At 42.9% G+C, this 18,475-nt stretch overlaps 1 protein-coding gene and 1 pseudogene across 1 annotated transcript in view; one reads left to right on the top strand and one right to left on the bottom strand.

Moving 5' to 3' along the window:
* The window catches only part of DCAF12 (DDB1 and CUL4 associated factor 12), a 30,842-nt gene extending 15,636 nt beyond the window's left edge, over positions 1 to 15,206 (bottom strand). The window contains exons 1-2 of the mRNA XM_008590901.1: positions 14,628 to 15,206; positions 13,363 to 13,617 (exon numbers count right to left, since the gene is read on the bottom strand). Coding sequence (XP_008589123.1) covers positions 13,363 to 13,617; positions 14,628 to 14,705 — 333 coding nt within the window. The 5' untranslated portion in view covers positions 14,706 to 15,206. The remainder of the gene's footprint in view (positions 1 to 13,362; positions 13,618 to 14,627) is intronic.
* LOC103606283 lies at positions 1,007 to 1,388 on the top strand (annotated as a pseudogene).
* Positions 15,207 to 18,475: the final 3,269 nt, after the last annotated feature.

Raw genomic sequence — 18,475 nt, 5'->3', positions numbered from 1 at the left:
ATCAATCAGCTCGTTCTGCCAAATTTCCCTAAGTATTCTTACAGCTGGCTCTTTCCTCTGCATCCTCACTCACATCACCTCTTGCCTGGACAATTGCAATGGTCTTTGTGCCTTCAGGCATGGCCACCATCAAAATTATTCTCTATAGTATAAGCAGAGTTCTATTCCTAAAAATGGAAATCCTCCCACTTCAGTTTCCAATTAAAAAACATTCAATGGCACCACTTCACCTAAATCCAAGCTCCTTATTAGCATGGCACTAAGACTCTCCTCAATCCAGACCCTACCTATCTCTCTAGCTTTAGGTTCTGCCATGGACTTTATGCTCTGGAAATAACTGCTTATCATTATTATACACACAAGATTCTTCAATGAAATATAATTACTTTGTTTCATGCTCACGCTGTTCACGATGTCAGAAATGCTTTCTCCTACTCTTTTCTTTACCTAGCTAACATGTACTTACCTTTCATGATTCAGTTCAGACTTGTCCTCCTAGAATATTCCCTCAATGTTCAAGTTGATTAAATGTCCCTCTTGTAGGATCCCAAGATACCCCTTTATTTACAACACTTAGACCATATCATTCTGATTTTAAATATTTACTTGTCTGTCTTCCCCATTAAGAAAATAACTCCCTCCCCAATTCCAACAGCAGAGGATTTATCTTATTTGGTTCTATAATCTTGTCCCAGCAATGCCAAGTTACTTAGTAAGCACATGTAGTATCACCTTTTAAGGGGCCTACCCAACTACTTTAGGAGGCCCCCACATCCTTGTGAGGGTGAAGCCCTGTAGCTCTTTATTTGATATAAGCCCAGACCCCCAGATCACAGCACAGTCTAGAGGGACCTCCTAGCTCAAGGAGGAGCAGTCCAAAGGCTAGATTGGATTGGGCCATTCAAATTCTCTCAGGAATGTGGACTGGCTGGTGGCACTAGACTGTGTCTCACACAGGTCTTGGCATAGAATGGCTTTAACAGATGATAGCTAATAGGCTGCTGTCATGGTGCCTGTGAAAAAGCTCATGGTGAAGGGGGCAAAAAAAAGAAGGAGGTTGTGAAGTTCACCCTTGACTGCGCCCACCCTATAGAAGATGGAATCATGGATGCTGCCAATTTTGAGCTGTTTCTCCAAGAGAGAATCAAAGTGAACAGAAAAGCTGGGAATCTCAGTGGAGGGGTTGTAACCATCAAAACGAGCAAGAGCAAGATAATGTAACTTCTGAGGTGCCTTTTTCCAAAAGGTATTTGAAATATCTCACCAAAAAATATTTGAAGAAGAATAATCTAAGTGATTGATTGAGCACATTTGCTAACAGCAAAGAGAGTCACCAATTGCATTACTTCCAAATTAACCAGGATGAAGAGGAAGAAGATGAGGATTAAAACTTTTACCTGGAATATTTTGTATGAGTTCTTGAATAACACTTGGGAACCAAAACAACAACAACAACAAACCCCCCCCAAATTCTGACATCTGTTTAGTTTTGCACGGTGTAAGAAAGACTTATAACCTGGATGAGAAAGATTTGACACAAGGGAGATGGAAAAACTGAAAACAGTTAAAGCTTGTAGAGGGCTCAGGAAAGCAAGAGTTTACCCCCAACCTCACCCTCATCCTTGCAGAGGAATGACAAAGCACCATGTGAAGGACAGTGCTTTCTTGTTTCTTCATGGGAAGGAACAGGGATGTGGATGAGCTGCCACAGAATCTCTCCCCAAGCTGACAAGGGGCCAAGGATTCATGCAGCTCCTGTAACATTTCCCAGAATGGGGCTGCTCCACATTAACCTACTGGGATCCCTGCCAGACACTAGCAGCATGGCAAGGTAAGCTTGAGGCTTAGGCTCCTTGAAGCTTACCTTCTAGGACAGAGGGGAAAAAAGAAAGAAAGGCTGTTGCTCAGAAAGACGTAAGACGAGTGAGTACGCCTCTGCACGCGTGTATGTGCACGTAGGCACACGTAAATGAGTGTACACAAAGCCCAAGACGGCTTTAAAAAAGGAGGGGGGGGCCGGCCCGTGGCTCACTCGGTAGAGTGCGGTGCTGATAAGACCAAGGCCGCGGGTTCGGATCCTATATAGGGATGGCCGGTTTGCTCACTGGCTGAGCGTGGTGCTGACAACACCAAGCCAAGGGTTGAGATCCCCTTACCGGTCATTTTTTTTTTTAAAAAAAAAAAAAAAAAAAAGGAGGGGGGAGCCTCGCAAAGTTTCTAAAACTCAAGAGTGTTTTAGACTGGAGCCTAATGGAGAAAAGAAAGCAAATCCATGCAGGTCACACAGACATGAAGATAAACTATATTGATGTCAGAGAGTAAAAGGCAGATGAGCATCCTAAGTCTATTGAAAGTTGGGTAAGGAAAGACAGCTGAAATCAAAGCAGAGGAATCCATTCCCTATCCTAAACTGAGAAAGTGGAGAGGAGCAAAAGAGAGAGCCAAGACCAAGGAATACAACAGAAAATATGTATCAAAAACTGAAAATAGGTATACCGTGCAATTCCAATTTTAGGAATATATATGCCAAGGAAATAATGATGGGTGAACAGTTTTAACCACTATGCAGTATTTATAAACTAGGGAAACACCACAGGGGATTGGGTACAGTCAGTCACACAATGAACTATTATATAGGCTTTAAGAATGGTGGAGTAGAAGGGTATTTATTAGCATGGAAAGCTGCTAATACTGTGGTGTTAAATAAATAAACTTTAAAAAACATAGTTCCAGGTATGTTAATTTTTTTCTACAGTGAAGACATATGACTCGCATAATTTAAAAAAAAAAAAAAAAAAGGAAAATCAGGAACTCTGTTCAGCCCATCTCTAAAGGCTACTTGCCAGCCCACCTGCATCCTGGTGTGCAGGAGCTGGGTATATAGCTGAGCTCAACAAGCTGCCTGAACAATCAAGACTCTAGCTAAAAATATTTTAGACTATTCAGGAGATAGAGGAGTTGTCACACTCAGAAAGCCCACATCATTGGTTCTATTCTAAGTCTACTAAAGGCAAAACCAGCTAGTTATTTAAAATAAAATAACATTTTGGGGGCCCCAATTACAAAAGCAGCACATCATAATCTAGAAAATTTGCCAAACACAGAAAAGCAGAAATTAGAAAACAAAAACCACCACAATTCTGCCACCATGAGATATCCAGTTAACCAGCTGGTGTATTTTCCTTTAGGTCTTTCACTATACACCCACTCATGTGATACATTTTTTTTTCTATTTATAAAAATATGATTCCATACATATTATTTCATATCTTTTTATTTGACAGAGCAGTAGCACCTTTCCAAATTAATCAATACACTTCTACATAATTTTTTTTTCTTTTTTTTTAAAGATGACCGGTAAGGGGATCTTAACCCTTGACTTGGTGTTGTCAGCACCACACTCTCCCAAGTGAGCCAACCGGCCATCCCTATATGGGATCCGAACTCGTGGCCTTGGCGTTGTCAGCACCGCACTTTCCCGAGTGAGCCACGGGCCGGCCCCATTTCTACATAATTTTTAATGGCTACAAGGTAGTACACTGCATGGATATAATAACATTTATTGACTGTGCTCCATATTATTGAATATTTACACTGTGTCCAAATTTTCATAATATAAAACACATTGCAACGAACATCTTGTATCTGAATCTGGGTGCCTGAGCTATGCCAAAATCTCTTACACTCTATTGTGAACCTAAGCTGCCCCTACAAAAGATGGGCTGCAGGGCTGACTAGCTGAGATCAGTAATGGTACTTCATATCAGGTCCTGAATTCTGATGTTTTTCCACCAGAGTCACGATTTTGTGGAAGGAGGACCATATTAGGATTTACAATGGTCCTGGATTTAAGGGACAGATACACACACATACAGACACACACAGACACACACACATATATGTGGAAGTTTACTTTTTTTTTTTTACTGTGGTAAAACATATATAACAATTTCCATTTTTTAAACATACGACTGAGTGGAATTAATTACATTCACAATGCTGTATAACCACTACCTCTAGCTATTTCCAAAGCTCTCTGTCATCCTAAACATAAACTCTGTACCCATTAAGCAATAACTTGTCCTTATTCCTTCCACCCCTGTTTCTGGTCACCTCTAATCTACTTCTGTCTAAATTTTTCCTTTTATTTTGTCTTAATTGACCCATGATAACTGTATATATTTATGGAGTACAATATGATATTTGGGTACATTTATACTGAGTGCAATGACCATACTAGGGTGTTTAGCATATCCATCACCGCAAACATGTCACCTCTTTGTATTGAGAACATGTAACATCATCTCAACTAGCTACTACAAGTTTCACAGTAATTTGTTGTTGGCTGTAGTCTCCCTATATTGCTATAAAACACTAGATCTTATCAAGTGACATAATTCTTATAAACTTTAGCAGTAAACTGATTTCTAATCCCTAATTTTGAAGGTCTCTGTTAAAAATGGAATAAGTCCTGTGAGTCAGCTTTGGCAAGACACCTAAGATTTTGCCTAGTACACCCCAAAGTCACCAAATAAAGAACCTTTGACAGCAAACACCAGAGGTTTAGCTAAACAAACATGTGGTTAAAAAATTCCTCTTAGGCTGTAAAATCAGAATGTAATTTAGTATCGCTTTTATATGATTGCGAATCCCATCACCTACTTCTCTAAGTTATACCATCCAATCAGAAAAAATATAAAAGTAGATAAACAGATTGGTTCACTAGCCTAATTTCATACAAATCCTTATTTCTTCCTATCGAACATGGAAATTGATTTCTATAGTACTCAAGGGAGCTAATAGTTAATATATAAATTATTCAGAAAAATATTTCTATACAGGATACTCTCAGCTTTTTGTTCTCTGGTGGCATTTCCAGGTATAAGGCTTTCTACTCAGAATTAACAGGGAGCCTAACTCTAAATTGCAAACTGCTGGGGAGCAGAGATTGCAATTACATCTTATATATCAGGTATATTAAGAGATTATAAGCTTTTAATAATAACAGTATTAAAACACTGATAATATAATCCCTCACTCTTACTTCCTGAGGAGCATAAAAGCCCAAAGACTTGAGGACAATATGATTGTGCATTTGCCCACTGAGAAGCGAGATCTCTTTCTAAGTGTTATTTTCAGCACCAAAAAACTCCTGTGTGACTAAGAGGGTAAATTCCTTTTGCTGCATATCCTACCACTGCATTTTTGAGTCCCTACTTCACTCTTTCTCACCATTGTTCATCTAACATTGAAATAACATTTTTATTTATTTATTTATTTTTTCCTTTTTTGTCTTTTTTCGTGACCGGCAACGGATGGCAACCCTCAGTGTCGCGCCCGTACCGGACCGGGACCGGCCACGGGATCGCAACCCTCGGTGTTGCGCCTGCACCTCGCTCAACCAGTGAGCGGCCGGTCTGTATGTGGGATCCGAACCCTCGGCGGGAGCGCCACCGCACTCCCAAGCGGCGCACTGTAGCAGTGCGCCACTGGGCCGGCCCAATAATGGAAATTTAAAATGTAAGAAAGATCACTCGGAATCCTCTCTCTCTTAAAATATGTTTTTCATTTGTCAGGTTCCTGTTTAGTCCTCAACCACATGCATGCTGTAATTATGCATATCTATAATCAGCAGAAGCAAAATTTTCTCTCATGTCATTTAACACATCAAATGCTTTGCACCTTACAGTCTTCATAATTATGTTAATGTCTGCATAATACCAGATTTGATTTACCACAGTTTACTTAAGTATTCTCCTATTGTTGGCGTTCAGATAAAGCAGCTTCCAATGATTATCTCTCACGTTAAAAACTTGTCCTGGTGAGAACACCTCCACCTAATATGTGAAAGGGACTGGTGGCATCCATAGATCCAAAGGGAAATAAGGCCATTCAAGTGGAACTAGCGGTTTAAGAAGCCAAATGTTCTAGCCCAGTAATAATCCTGGACTGAACCCAGTTGCAAATTGGGGACCAGTTTCTTTATTTTATCTCCTAGACCAGGAAACAAACAAAACACGAACAGCCCTGTGCTTAAAATTCAGACAGGAAAGCAATAATCTAGATGTCACCAGGAAAAACTAATCTTTGTTTAACCTCTCATTGTGAACAAGATCCAGGTACTGATCCCATTCCAACAGAAAAATGTCCACAAGTCAGCTCTTTTATTTATTTATTTATTTTTGGTAGCTAGCCAGTATGGAGAACCAAACCCTTGATCTAGATGTTACAAGACCATGCTGTAACCAACCAAGCTAACTGGCCAGCCCATAAGTCAGCTTGGGAAGTAATAACCCTTCCCCCTGATGTAATGCCTATCCAGGAGCCAGCTAGGAAAAAACCCTCAAGCATAGGGTATGTTCTCCTCTGTTCACTCTCCAATGTCCCATGCTTCAAACAGACTGTATCTGAAATGGTTGGTTCAACATACGCAAATCAATAAATGTCATACACCATATTAATAAAATCAAACACAAGGACCATATGATCATCTCTATAGATGCTGAAAAAGCATTTGATAAAATTCAACACTCATTCACGACAAAGACCCTCTATAAGTTAGGTATAGATGGAAAATATCTCAACATAATTAAAGCCCTATATGATAAACCCACTGCCAATATCATCCTGAATGGGGAAAAGCTGAAAGCTTTTCCTTTAAGAACAGGAACTAGACAAGGATGCCCCCTCTCACCACTACTATTCAACATAGTGTTGGAAGTACTAGCCAGAGCAATCAGAGAAGAGAAGGAAATAAAGGGCATCTGGATTGAAAAAGATGAAGTCAAACTGTCCCTGTTTGCAGATGAGATGATCCTATATATCGAACAGCCTAAAGCCTCTACAAAAAAACTCTTGGAGTTGATAAATGATTTCAGCACAGTAGCAGAATACAAAATCAACACACAAAAATCAGCAGCATTTCTATTCTCCAATAGTGAACATGCAGAAAGAGAAATCAAGAAAGCCTGCCCATTTACAAAAGCCACCAAAAAAATAAAATACTTAGGAATTGAGTTAACCAAGGATGTGAAAAATCTCTATAATGAGAACTACAAACCACTGCTGAGAGAAATTAGAGAGCATACAAGAAGATGTATAAAGATATCCCATGCTCTTGGTTTGGAAGAATCAACATAGTGAAAATGTCCATACTATCCAAAGTGATATACACATTCAATGCAATCCCCATCAAAATTCCAGGCCGAGCCCGTGGCGCACTCAGGAGAGTGCAGCGCTGGGAGCGCAGCAGCGCTCCTGCCGTAAAACAAGTCAGGCACAGAAAGAGAAATACCACATGTTCTCACTTATTGGTGGGAGCTAAAAAGGAAATTTTTTGGTGGGAGGGAGGAGAGGGAGGAGGGAGGGAGGTTTTGGTAATGGGTCACAATAATCAACCACATTGTATATCGACAAAATAAAATTTAAAAAAATAAATAGGGCCGGCCCAGTGGTGCACTGGAGAGTGCGCCGCTTGGGAGCGCGGCGGCGCTCCCGCTGAGGGTTTGGATCCCATGTGGAGACCGGTTCCCGCTCACTGGCTGAGCATGGTGCGGGCGCAACACCGAGGGTTGCGATCCTGTTACCGGTCAGTAAAAAAGACAGAAAGAATAAATAAATAAACAATTAATTAATTAAAAATTTAAATTAAAATAAAAATTAAAAAAAGAAATAAAGGGATTAGACCACTTAAGAGAAAACTTGACTACTTCAAGCTCTGCAGTGTTTTTCAACTGGAGACACAGACTTTTTTGTTTTTGTTTTTGTGACCAGTAAGGGGATCGGAACCCTTGGCTTGGTGTCGCCCGCACCACGCTCAGCCAGTGAGCGCACCAGCCATCCCTATATAGGATCCGAACCCGCGGTCCCGGCGCTTCCAGCACCGCACTCTCCTGAGTGAGCCACGGGGTCGGCCCACCAAAAAAAAACCCAAAACGAGACACAGACTTTTGAAAATGTGCATGTATACCTGTGTGTATGTATGCATGTCTGATTGTCACAATAACTGGGGATGTGGAAGAACGAGAGCACGCATTCTGGCATCTACAGAGCAGATACCAGGAATGTGGAATACCCTGCAAAATGAGGCAAAGTCCCAGACAACAAAGAAACCACCCCAAACACCATCAACATCCTTGTTGAGAAAAAGCTGCCCTAAATAAAGTCTTTCTGTTGTTGTTTTTTTGTGGCTGGCCAGTACAATAAATTTTTTTTTTTTTTTTTGGTCTTTTTCGTGACCGGTAAGGGGATTGCAACCCTTGGCGTGGTGTCACCCGCACTGCGCTCAGCCAGTGAGCACACCTGCCATTCCTATATAGGATCCGAACCCGCGGCGGGAGCGTCGCTGTGCTCCCAGCGCTGCACTCTCCCGAGTGTGCCACGGGGCCGGCCCAACAATAAAGTCTTTTTGAATCCCTTCACAGAATTGTTGCTCAAGCCCTAACATTCCTTTTTTTTTTTTTTTTTTTAAAGTTGGCCAGTAAGGGGATCTTAACCCTTGACTTGGTGTTATCAGCACCAAGATCACCCAGTGAGCTAACCAGCCATCCCTATATGGGATCCGAACCCGTGGCCTTGGTGTTATCAGCACCGCACTCTCCCGAGTGAGCCACGGGCCGGCCCCTCAAGCCCTAACATTCCTGACCACTAATTTCCTCACCTATGGAGGATACCCCAAAGTTTGTAAAGCACTACACTAAACAGGATTCCTGGGGCCCACACCTGTTCTATTTCAATCAAAGCTTTCCTAACAACAGACAAGAAAGGGGCAGGAGAAAAAGAACTCTAGTACCATCCCATGTAAGAGGCATAAAACTCTGTTAGACTGGCCAGTTAGCTAGCCAGCAAAAAAACACACACAAAACAAAACTCATTTTTACTCCCACTCTTCCTATCTAATCTAGAAACACAACTGCGCATGCGCCCCAGTAGAATGAACTTGCCAACATGGCAATTCTAGCACTTCTACCTCTAAAATCTTCCTCCCAAGAGAGTCAAATATTCTCAAAATAAGACAAAAACTAATTATGAGATAAGCCTGAATATCTCTCACTAGACAGAAAATAACCATATGCCATTCTAAAAAATTGCTAATTAGCAGGTTACTAACCTAACCACAAAATATAGATGGACCGTTCAGATAAGAATGCTGTTAAGCTGTCAAAGCAGGTGGAAAAATAAAAAGATATATACCTGGCTGGGCCCAAGGAACTCTGCAAATATTTTAAAGCATTTTTCTAAAAGGTCATCCCTTTGGGAAAATAAAATACTAAGACAAGGGGAATTGAATAAAAAAACTGGTCAGAGCAAACTCCGTCCCTTAATCATATTTTGCTTCCTTGTGTCTCAAATTGAGTTTTATATTCTGCTCTTATGATTTCAGGAATCTGAATATGTAAACTCAGGGACATAACATTACACTATTTTCTCAACCCTGGTGCCTACCACTCCACCCCATCTTCAAAATTAAGCTGCTCAAAGTTCTTCCTCTCATTTGGCAGCAAACTGCAGCCAAAACTACCATACTTGCCAGCCACCAAAAAGCAAAGCAAAACAAACAAAAAAACCCAAACAAACTGAAGCCAAAACTCGTTTGTCTTCTTTACTGTGATCCACTAAGCCCATGTGTGAAGTCAGCTATATACCTCTGACCATGACTTTGGGAGATGGTGAAAAACAAAAAAGCAGCCCTGACATCTGGGAGTTAGCCTGATCATATTAGGTCTTGGTGTCCTGGTGAAAATAAAATCTCACAGAACATCAGCATCGGATAAGACCATTGTGACCATGACAGATCAAGACAAAAACAAAACCACCCTGTAATCACATCTGAACATAGACCAAAACATAAACATTGTCTAAACCACAAAAAGATCACACCGGGCTACAAGGAGTAACTGCTTAATCTTTATCAATTACAGCTTTAACTCTTTTCTAGGAAAGATTAAGGTACCCAAACACAAAATTTTCCCCCACTTCCTGACAGCATTTGATCCAGAGCAAAGCCCTATTTCCTTAAGCCTTCCCCCAAACCACCTGATACAAAGCCCAATCTTGTAAGTCCTAACACCCTCTTACCGAGAGGCCCCTTGCTTCCCTTTGGTATAGGTTCTCCCTTGCTGCAACGAGCAATTACATTTAACTTGTACTATGGGTTGGTCCCTGATAGGCTTTGGCTGGAGTGCACTGACGATGGGAAATGAGAGTTCATATCCACAATTAAATACCTCAAACTGCATACATCATCACTCTGCCTATCACCACCCTTCTCCTCGCACCTCACTCCCCTACCTCCCCTAAAACATCTTCCTTTCTTTAAAGTTTGTCAGATGCCAAATGGCAACAACTGGCTGAACTTCCTTTCATTTAGCTTTTCTGTCTGGCTCTGTAGGCAATCTGAGTTTGTAACCCTAAACCAGGAAAATATACCTACCTATCCTGGCTGCCAGACCCATGTTCTAATTAATGTTATATTACCTCTGCTTCTCTAAATAGTTTAGTACAAATATGGCCATATTATTACTAATGATAAAAACACAGGTTGTCCATCCTTGATGTTATCACTGTGCTCACTGGGCCCAAGCAACAGGGGGGCCGAATGACTGCCCTATGTTTGAGTGTTAGCCCACAGCATGGGAAATTCCCACTCCTGAATCAAGCTACAAAGGTCTTTCAAAATATCTCTGCTGCTTTCATTCAGAGGATAGGACGACCCACTGCCTCATCAGACGTTTTAATACTATAGTCCCAAGCCAGTTAACTTGAAATGATCTGGCTTTCTAGCACTTATGTACACTCAGACAAATGCTGATGGCCGTGGAGGGCCAAGAAAGAGAGAAACGGCTTCTAACTAGTAGGTACATATTGACAGGTTTTAGAATATGAATGCTTGTGGGTATACTTTTCTTATTGAATATTTAAATCATTTCTGGGCCGGCCTGTGGCTCACTCGGGAGAGCGTGGTGCTGACAACACCAAGTCAAGGGTTAAGATCCCCTTACCGGTCATCTTTTAAAAAAAATAATTTAAAAAAAATATGCTGACAACACCAAGTCAAGGGTTAAGATCCCCTTACCGGTCATCTTTCAAAAAAAATAATTTAAAAAAAAAAATAATAAAAATAAATAAATAAATAAATAAATAATTTCATTGATGGTAAAGTTTCAGTACATCAGAACTTAACTTACTATTGAGAATACAAATGAACTCCCACTCCCCCGAAATCACATATTTTCCAAGGACAATTCCAACTGTTTAACTCCTTTCTTCAAACTGAGGGAAGTGCCAAGAGCACTGGAAAAACTTATGGCCTCTTTTTTTATCACTACTAGTATTTTTAAACCAGTAAGATATAGCTAATTTGTAGTATTTCCCAGATGCACACAGGCACCTTTTCAGCACTAGATATTACCACTTCCATTTTACATATGTGAAAACAAAGGCACAAATAAGGGAATAATTTGCCAAATGTCACAAAGTTCAGATGAGAGCAGTGTTCCCGGTTCCCTGCTTTGGTTCTGGAAGCTAAGTAAAGAGAAACAAACAATAACTAAAAAAAGAAAGAAAACACTTCCCCCCACCCCCAAATACTTTAGGTCATGAGGATATAGGAAGAGGTAGGTATTAAGAGTAGGTTAAATTATTACTTAACATGCTCACCTTCAAGACAGTGTCAATAATTCAAAAAGCAGAAGACTATGATGATTAATTAATTCAGTTTACAAATCAGCAATATTTGCTGGGCAAAACACTATGATGCATGCGTGAAGAATGGAATGAACTCTTCCAAACAGGAGGCTCTTTTTCTACTCCAAGTGACAAGGATGAAGCTCTCTTAAATCATGAGTGAGCAGCCTGACAGACTAGAAAAAGGAAGTTTTGTGAAGGCTTGCTACCACTATTTAGTTTTGAAAGGTTTCTGTATAAGACAAGCAACCTTTTACAGAAGAGGAAATGAAAGCTTGGCCCCAACCACCACGGTATTATTTCCTTCCTTAAAACTGTTTAAATTTTTGCCTATGTCCATCATAAACAGACACTTTTCTTAGCACTTAAGCCTTTCTTGATCTAGAGCAACTTTCTCTTTTTCAGTTGACACAAGATGTGTTTCTGTCCAGGGTCAATTTACTCAGCCATTATGACATTACTTGTCTTTTCACACAGGGTAAGGAGGGAGTGGTTGGGCCTAATCATTTCCCACTTCCAGGCCCTGACTGTTTTCACTTGTCATTCCTTTGACATCATGTTATCTGTGCCCTTCTGTTCCAATTCTGCCCACTATTTGACTTATTTTATCCTTGCCTACAATTGTGTTGTTTCATAACTTACTGTTAAGTTTTTCCCTTCATTCATTTGTAACTTTCTTTCAAGTCACTCTCTTTAAAAATACTCTCCTACTAGCTGGCCAGTCAGCTCAGTTGCTTAGAGTAGCCTATAATCCCCAGGTCACAGGTTCAGATCCTTATACCAGCCAGCCACCAAAGAATGAAACAAAAAAATTCTCTCCTACTACTGTCATACTTAATTTTTCTCTCTTCTGAATCTCTTTTCAGAAGCCTGCTTTCCAAAGAGCAAATGCTTATACCCCGAAATGTATCACCAGACACATGTTCCCTGCCTTCCTTACAGGGAATGGTTCATGTCTATTTCATATTCAGTTTACACATCTTTAGATTCTATTCCCTAAAAAAGAATGTTTGCCTTATTCCTATCTTCAGCCAAGTGTTATTTTAAATATTTCTACAAATTTGCTGGGGCCGGCCCGGTGGCGCACTGCTACAGTGCGCCACTTGGGAGCGTGGCGGCGCTCCTGCCGAGGGTTCGGATCCCACATACAGACCGGCCGCTCACTGGCTGAGCGAGGTGCGGGCTCAACACCGAGGGTTGCGATCCCGTTGCGGGTCCCGGTTCGGTACGGGCGCGACACTGAGGGTTGCGATCCGTTGCCGGTCACGAAAAAAGACAAAAAGGAAAAAAAAAAATACAAATTTGCTTAGACTGGCAGATAACACCTAGGTTTTCATGTATCCTGAATAATGCTCCAAACATCATTTCCTAAGTCTTCTCCATGAGGCCTCTGTAAAAAGATGAGGCCAAAGAAAACTCTAGAAGCAGCATATTCAGAGGAAAAGGGACCTAAAGAAATACACTCCTTTGACGTCTTATCAAAAAAGAAATGTAGAAGCAAGAAAAGGAGCAGAAAAAGAGAAAAAGAAGTTATCAACACCAGTGAATGGAAAGGAGAGTAAAGCAATTCCCTCCCAAAAGAAACTGATAGGGAAAACCAGCAGTAAGAGGTTCTAGAACATATGGAACCAAATATCCAGGCTCTAGGGGAAAGTTCACATCTCCCCAGATACTTACCGTGTTGCATTTTGTACCACACACCACTTGCCTATGATTCAACCACTGAGATGCAAACACTTTATTAAGGGTCCCAAGGTGAAACTCTTTTTCCTTCAGGAGACTGGGAAGTTGCTGTGCTGCATAACCATGTAACACTCGAGAGAAGTTGGTTTCACTCTGTAGCCTGACTTCCCGGTTCTTCAGGTAGTACACTAAGGATCTCTTCACTGGGGGGAGTCTTTTCCTTTTGTGAAGCGAGTGATCCCAGGCAAACTGTGGAAAGCAACATTAGAAATCAAAGCTTTCTTCAGAAAAAGAGATCCTACCGTATTAGAGAAATCACCAACAACTCATCTTGCAGGATTTACATACAACAGAACAAGAATCTCAATCCAGAAAGTACAGTTCAATTCTTAAAACACTGAAAAGATTTTGCTTATATTCAAACCAACCCCTGTGAATTACGAGGGCTGAAAGAGAAGGAAACGGAAGCATAAAAGAACAGCACAAAAGGTTTACTAGACGTTTTAGGAGTGAAGGATTCAGAGCCCCTGTACCTATCCTTGATAGGAAAGGGAATGAGGGGCTGAATGATTACCACACCAAATCACTGGGCTGCATCTCTACCCAGCTCCCTCTTCCTCTCAGCCTGTACTCCCCGCGGAGCATGGAAGGTGCAGCCCAAGTAGCTAGATTGGGGCCCAGGTCTTCCAGGGATCCACTATCAATGGCCATTCCAGTCATCACGTCCGTGCTCCAGGCAGTTGCAGAATTTGAAAAATCAAACACCAACGGGGTAGGAGGTACGGAAATCAGAGTCCGAATGCAAGGCTTTCCTGGCCCTCCTCTCAAAAGGAGTGGTATAGGGTGACGATACCTGAGAATTGCTGTTTCGTCTAGGGGTCCGAGTGCCAAAAGGCCCAGCTCAGGGCTTGGGCATCCACAGGACCCCCGAAAGGAGGACTTAACTCTCTCTCCCAGTATCTCCTGGGAGGTTGATTTTACTGCCGATTCCCCTCAATTTCGGTTTCCTCCCCCCTCTAAAGCCAAGATTCTGGTTTCTCCTCTAGCGCTATTTCTGGCCGCCGGCCTCCCGCGGAATATGCCCTATTTCTGAGTTCCCCATTTGGCTCCTCACCCGGCCTTCTGCTCTCCAGTGAATTCCTGAGGACCCAGTCCTGACAATAAACCTTAAACCGAGATTCCTCTTCGCGAATCCGCGGACCCTAACTCCTCGTGGTGCCTCGGCCTCATCACCCAGGTTCCGGCCTCTCAGCCCTCACCTGCGGGTCCTGAGCGTCGCTCCCAGCTCCTGGCGAGGCGGGCGCTTTCCGCTTCCTGCTAACTGCTTTCCGGGCCATAGTGGGCAGCGCCACCGCGGCCCCGCAGCCACATGGGGCGGGGGAAGCGAGGGGTAGCAGGACAGCGGGTCATATACCGGGCCCCAGGGCCGCGCACCTTAGTGCGCCCGGCCCGGAAATGGCCCAGACCCGGGGAGGCAGTAAAATAAATAAATAAATAAAATAAAGGGAGGCGGACAAAAGGGATAAAAGGGATGAGGGAGGGAGGATAGGGGCCGGGAAAGGGAAGGGGAAGCAGGAAGGAGAAGCTTCCCGACAACCGAGTCTGGCAAAGACGGCGAGCGGCTAGAACCAAAACACTCCCTCCCCTGCGCCCGCGCTCCGTCACCCTTGCGCAGCCGCACTTTGCAGCACGTCGTCACGGCGACGCCGCCTGGACGAGAAGGGCGGGATTTAGGGGTTAGGGGAAGAGTTCCTGGCTGTTACCGAGTCGCTACCCGCCCGGTTCCAACGGTCGTTTGGCGGCGGCTGGAGATGGACGAGCTGGGGCCAAGGGACTGTGTCTTCAAGTAGCCGACCTCGAACCCCAGCCCGCCCATACGCAGGCTCCCGGAAGTGAGGCGACCAGCCCTGCTGGGGAAAGGAATTCCTCCCAGCACGCTCCTTTACCCGGCATATAGTACTTCCAGTCCAACGCCGCACGTTTCCTATCACAAACCTATCACAAACCGTGCCCTGGCGCCAAGGGCTGGGTACTAGGGGGTTAGCATAAACCACTCCCACCACTCAAGGTGGAGTCCGGCTCCGAAGCCACGGCAGCATGGCCAGACTTTCCTATCGCAGAGACCTGCCGGCCGTAATCCCCGTAATCCCCGGACCTCTGGCTGCCCCCACCCCTCCCTTGGGGAGCTCTCAGGCTCCATTCTCTACTCCGTCTACCCCCTCCCTCCGCCGCCTCTTCCCTCTCCTGGCCCTTTCTCCTGTCCGAACCGCAACAGTCCCACGGTCACCTTCCCCTTACGGTACGACCTCGTCCCCCGTTAGATTTCCATGACCTGCCGTCGAAACCACACTGTCTTTTGGGCTTTATGGAACAGGCCTCACGCTGTAATTTATCTGCCTGCCTTTCTCTCAGAGCCCAGGTTGCGTCTCCATCAAGGCAGGTTGAGTGAAATTCTGAACTACAGAAAAGAGAGGGGCCATTTTGGCTTGTCAGTCCAGTTAGGGCTGGCATTAGTAACCAAACAAAGGGGCTTCTTCAAGATCACCCTTGCCTCCATTTTCAGAAGATCCTGAAGGAATTTGAGTGCCAGCCTCCACTTTCCTCAGGCAAAGAAACGCTTCAAGGAAGCAGGATGCTCTTGCTTGGGACTGACTGGGGCCTCAGGCTGTGGTGCCCAGTTACCTGCTGGTCCCTTCAGGCTTCAGGCCTCATACCTCCAGGGAGCTCTGTTGGCCCATCTGAAGTTCTGCCTACAAAGAGATTTGGGTTTGTTTTCCAAGCTGAACCAAAGACCAGATTGAGACAGGGTCCTCTGCCATCCCAGTCAGCACTGCCTCTAACCCCTAATGCCACCTTGGGAAAGGTAGCCCCATCTTACTTGGTCAGGACTGTCCCTTCAGACACATGCGCAGAGTGAGTGGGTCAGGAATAGGTCCCCTTTCTTTTTTGAATCTGTCGTTCTAGTTCTGTCTTGCCTCACAATGCTCTGGGTGACCCAGGAGCTCACTGGGCAAGACTCTGGAATCCTTTGAGAATCTCTGGGCTCAGAGCAGGCTGGGCTTGGATCCTGGTCTCCTGCCCATGTCAGAGTGGCAGCCTGGGCACTGCTACAGGCTCATTCTTGAAGTTAGTGTATTTCGTCTTGACATCCCAGAAGCCATCCCCAAATGCACCTCACAGCAGAGTTCACCATTTCTGTGGAAATAAAGGCCCATTTGAAAGTTTGGAAGTTCACAATTTTTTTTTCCAATAGAGGTCTTTTATTGCATCATTAAAATGTCAAAGTATGTCTTGGGACTCATCCTGTAGCTTATTTCTGTAGCTGGACAACTCTTAGATATTATTTATCAGACTGCTGAACTGTTCCTTTTTCAGAAAGATAGATGCCATCCAAAAATTTTCTTATATCCTTGTTTTTAACTGTTGTGGCTTGCTGGATCAAAGCAGCTGAATCTGATACAAGTTCAATGTCACTTACTTCAAGGATCAACTCATCTTTCTGGGCTTGAAAGAGTGAACAAGCAACACTTGGCCTCATTCGAACCCTGCAGATGTATTTTTCACCCAAGATACCTTGTTCTGTCCATGACTACAGATAGTGCAAACAATAGCCAGTTCCTTTCTACTTCCCCATCTTTTGTCAAGCGGGAGACTCTTCTTTCTTTTTCTTCTTTTTTTTTTTTTTCGGCGGCTGGCCAACATGGGGATCCAAACCCTTAACCTTGGTGGAGGGTTAGCTCTACATCAATGTGACTATGTGACTGTAGGGTTCCTCTGGGGCCCTTCACTATAACTGAGCGACCCTTCAGAGTGATGTCAACCTTTTCTGAAACGTCAGCAGTCTGCTGAGAATGGTCTTCATTCTCGCAGTGGATGCAACAAAGAGCCACAACTGCTTTTAAAAGACTGATAGTACACAATACTGATGAGGAGGTAGAGTCACTAGAATTCCCATACATTGCTAGTGGGCATGTAATTTGGTATGACCGACTTGGAAAAATCTAGGGCAGTACATACTAAAGCTAAACGTGTGTACCCTATGATCCAGCACTTCTGCTTCTGGGTTATTATCCCAATAGAAAGAGTGTTTACATCCACCAAAAGACATATACAAGAATGGTCATAGCAGCTTTATTCATAGTAGCCTCAAATGGAAATAGGCAGATGGAAATAGGCAAATGTCAATCAGCAGTAGGAAAGAGAAATTATATATTCACACAATAGAATATTACACAGCAGTGCTACACATCAATACTATATGGATGAATCTTAAAATGTTGAGTGAAAGAAATCAAACACAAATCAATAATTTCTAAATATAATTAGTAAATACATAATTCCATTTTTAATGAAGTGCAAAAATCGGCACCAACTGATCAATAGTAATAGAAGTCAGAATAGTCATTACCCTTGGGGAGGGGACCTGAGGTTCTGGGAAATTTCTATATCTTGATCTGGGTGGTGATTATACTGGTTTGCATATGTAAAATTTCATCAAAGTATACGTTTAAAATGTATGCTGCTTATGTAAGTATACCTAAAGATAAAGAAATAAACATTCAAAATTCTTTCACCTGGGCTCTTCCTCTATACTTTTTAAGAGTCAATCAGGCTAGGAAAGAGGAAAATTAAAAAACCACAGACCTAGGCTAAATGAATCTGCAGAAGACATTGAATTCATCACTGTGTCTTCAGCACTACAAACAAAACAAAACAAAAATACTCTCCAGACGTATGAAAGCCTGGGAATCATCTTTGTCTCTCCCTATTCTCATACCCTCTCCACACACACACTCACACATATATTCCATTACCAAGTTCTGTTGATTTTATCCTCTAAATATCTTGAGTCTATTCAGGTCTTGCAACCACCCTAGTCCAAGTCTCTGTCACCTATCGCTTGGACCATTTGTGAAGGTCTCCTAGATGGACTACCTGCACTCACCACTCTACATGGACCACGCTGGCCTCTTTTGTTATTCTGTTCTGTACTCTGCAAATAGTTATCTTTTTGAATGCAAATTTGATCAAGGCATCCACATCCCCACCTCCAGGTTAACACTCTTTTGGTTTTTGTTTGTTTGTTTGTTTCGTTTTGTTTTGGTGG

This window comes from Galeopterus variegatus, unplaced genomic scaffold (genome assembly GCF_000696425.1).
Source record: "Galeopterus variegatus unplaced genomic scaffold, G_variegatus-3.0.2 Scaffold143, whole genome shotgun sequence".
In the NCBI taxonomy this organism is placed as follows: Eukaryota; Metazoa; Chordata; class Mammalia; order Dermoptera; family Cynocephalidae; genus Galeopterus; species Galeopterus variegatus.
Note: the sequence above shows the minus strand (reverse complement) of the source record. Positions and strands in the feature narration are given on the sequence as shown.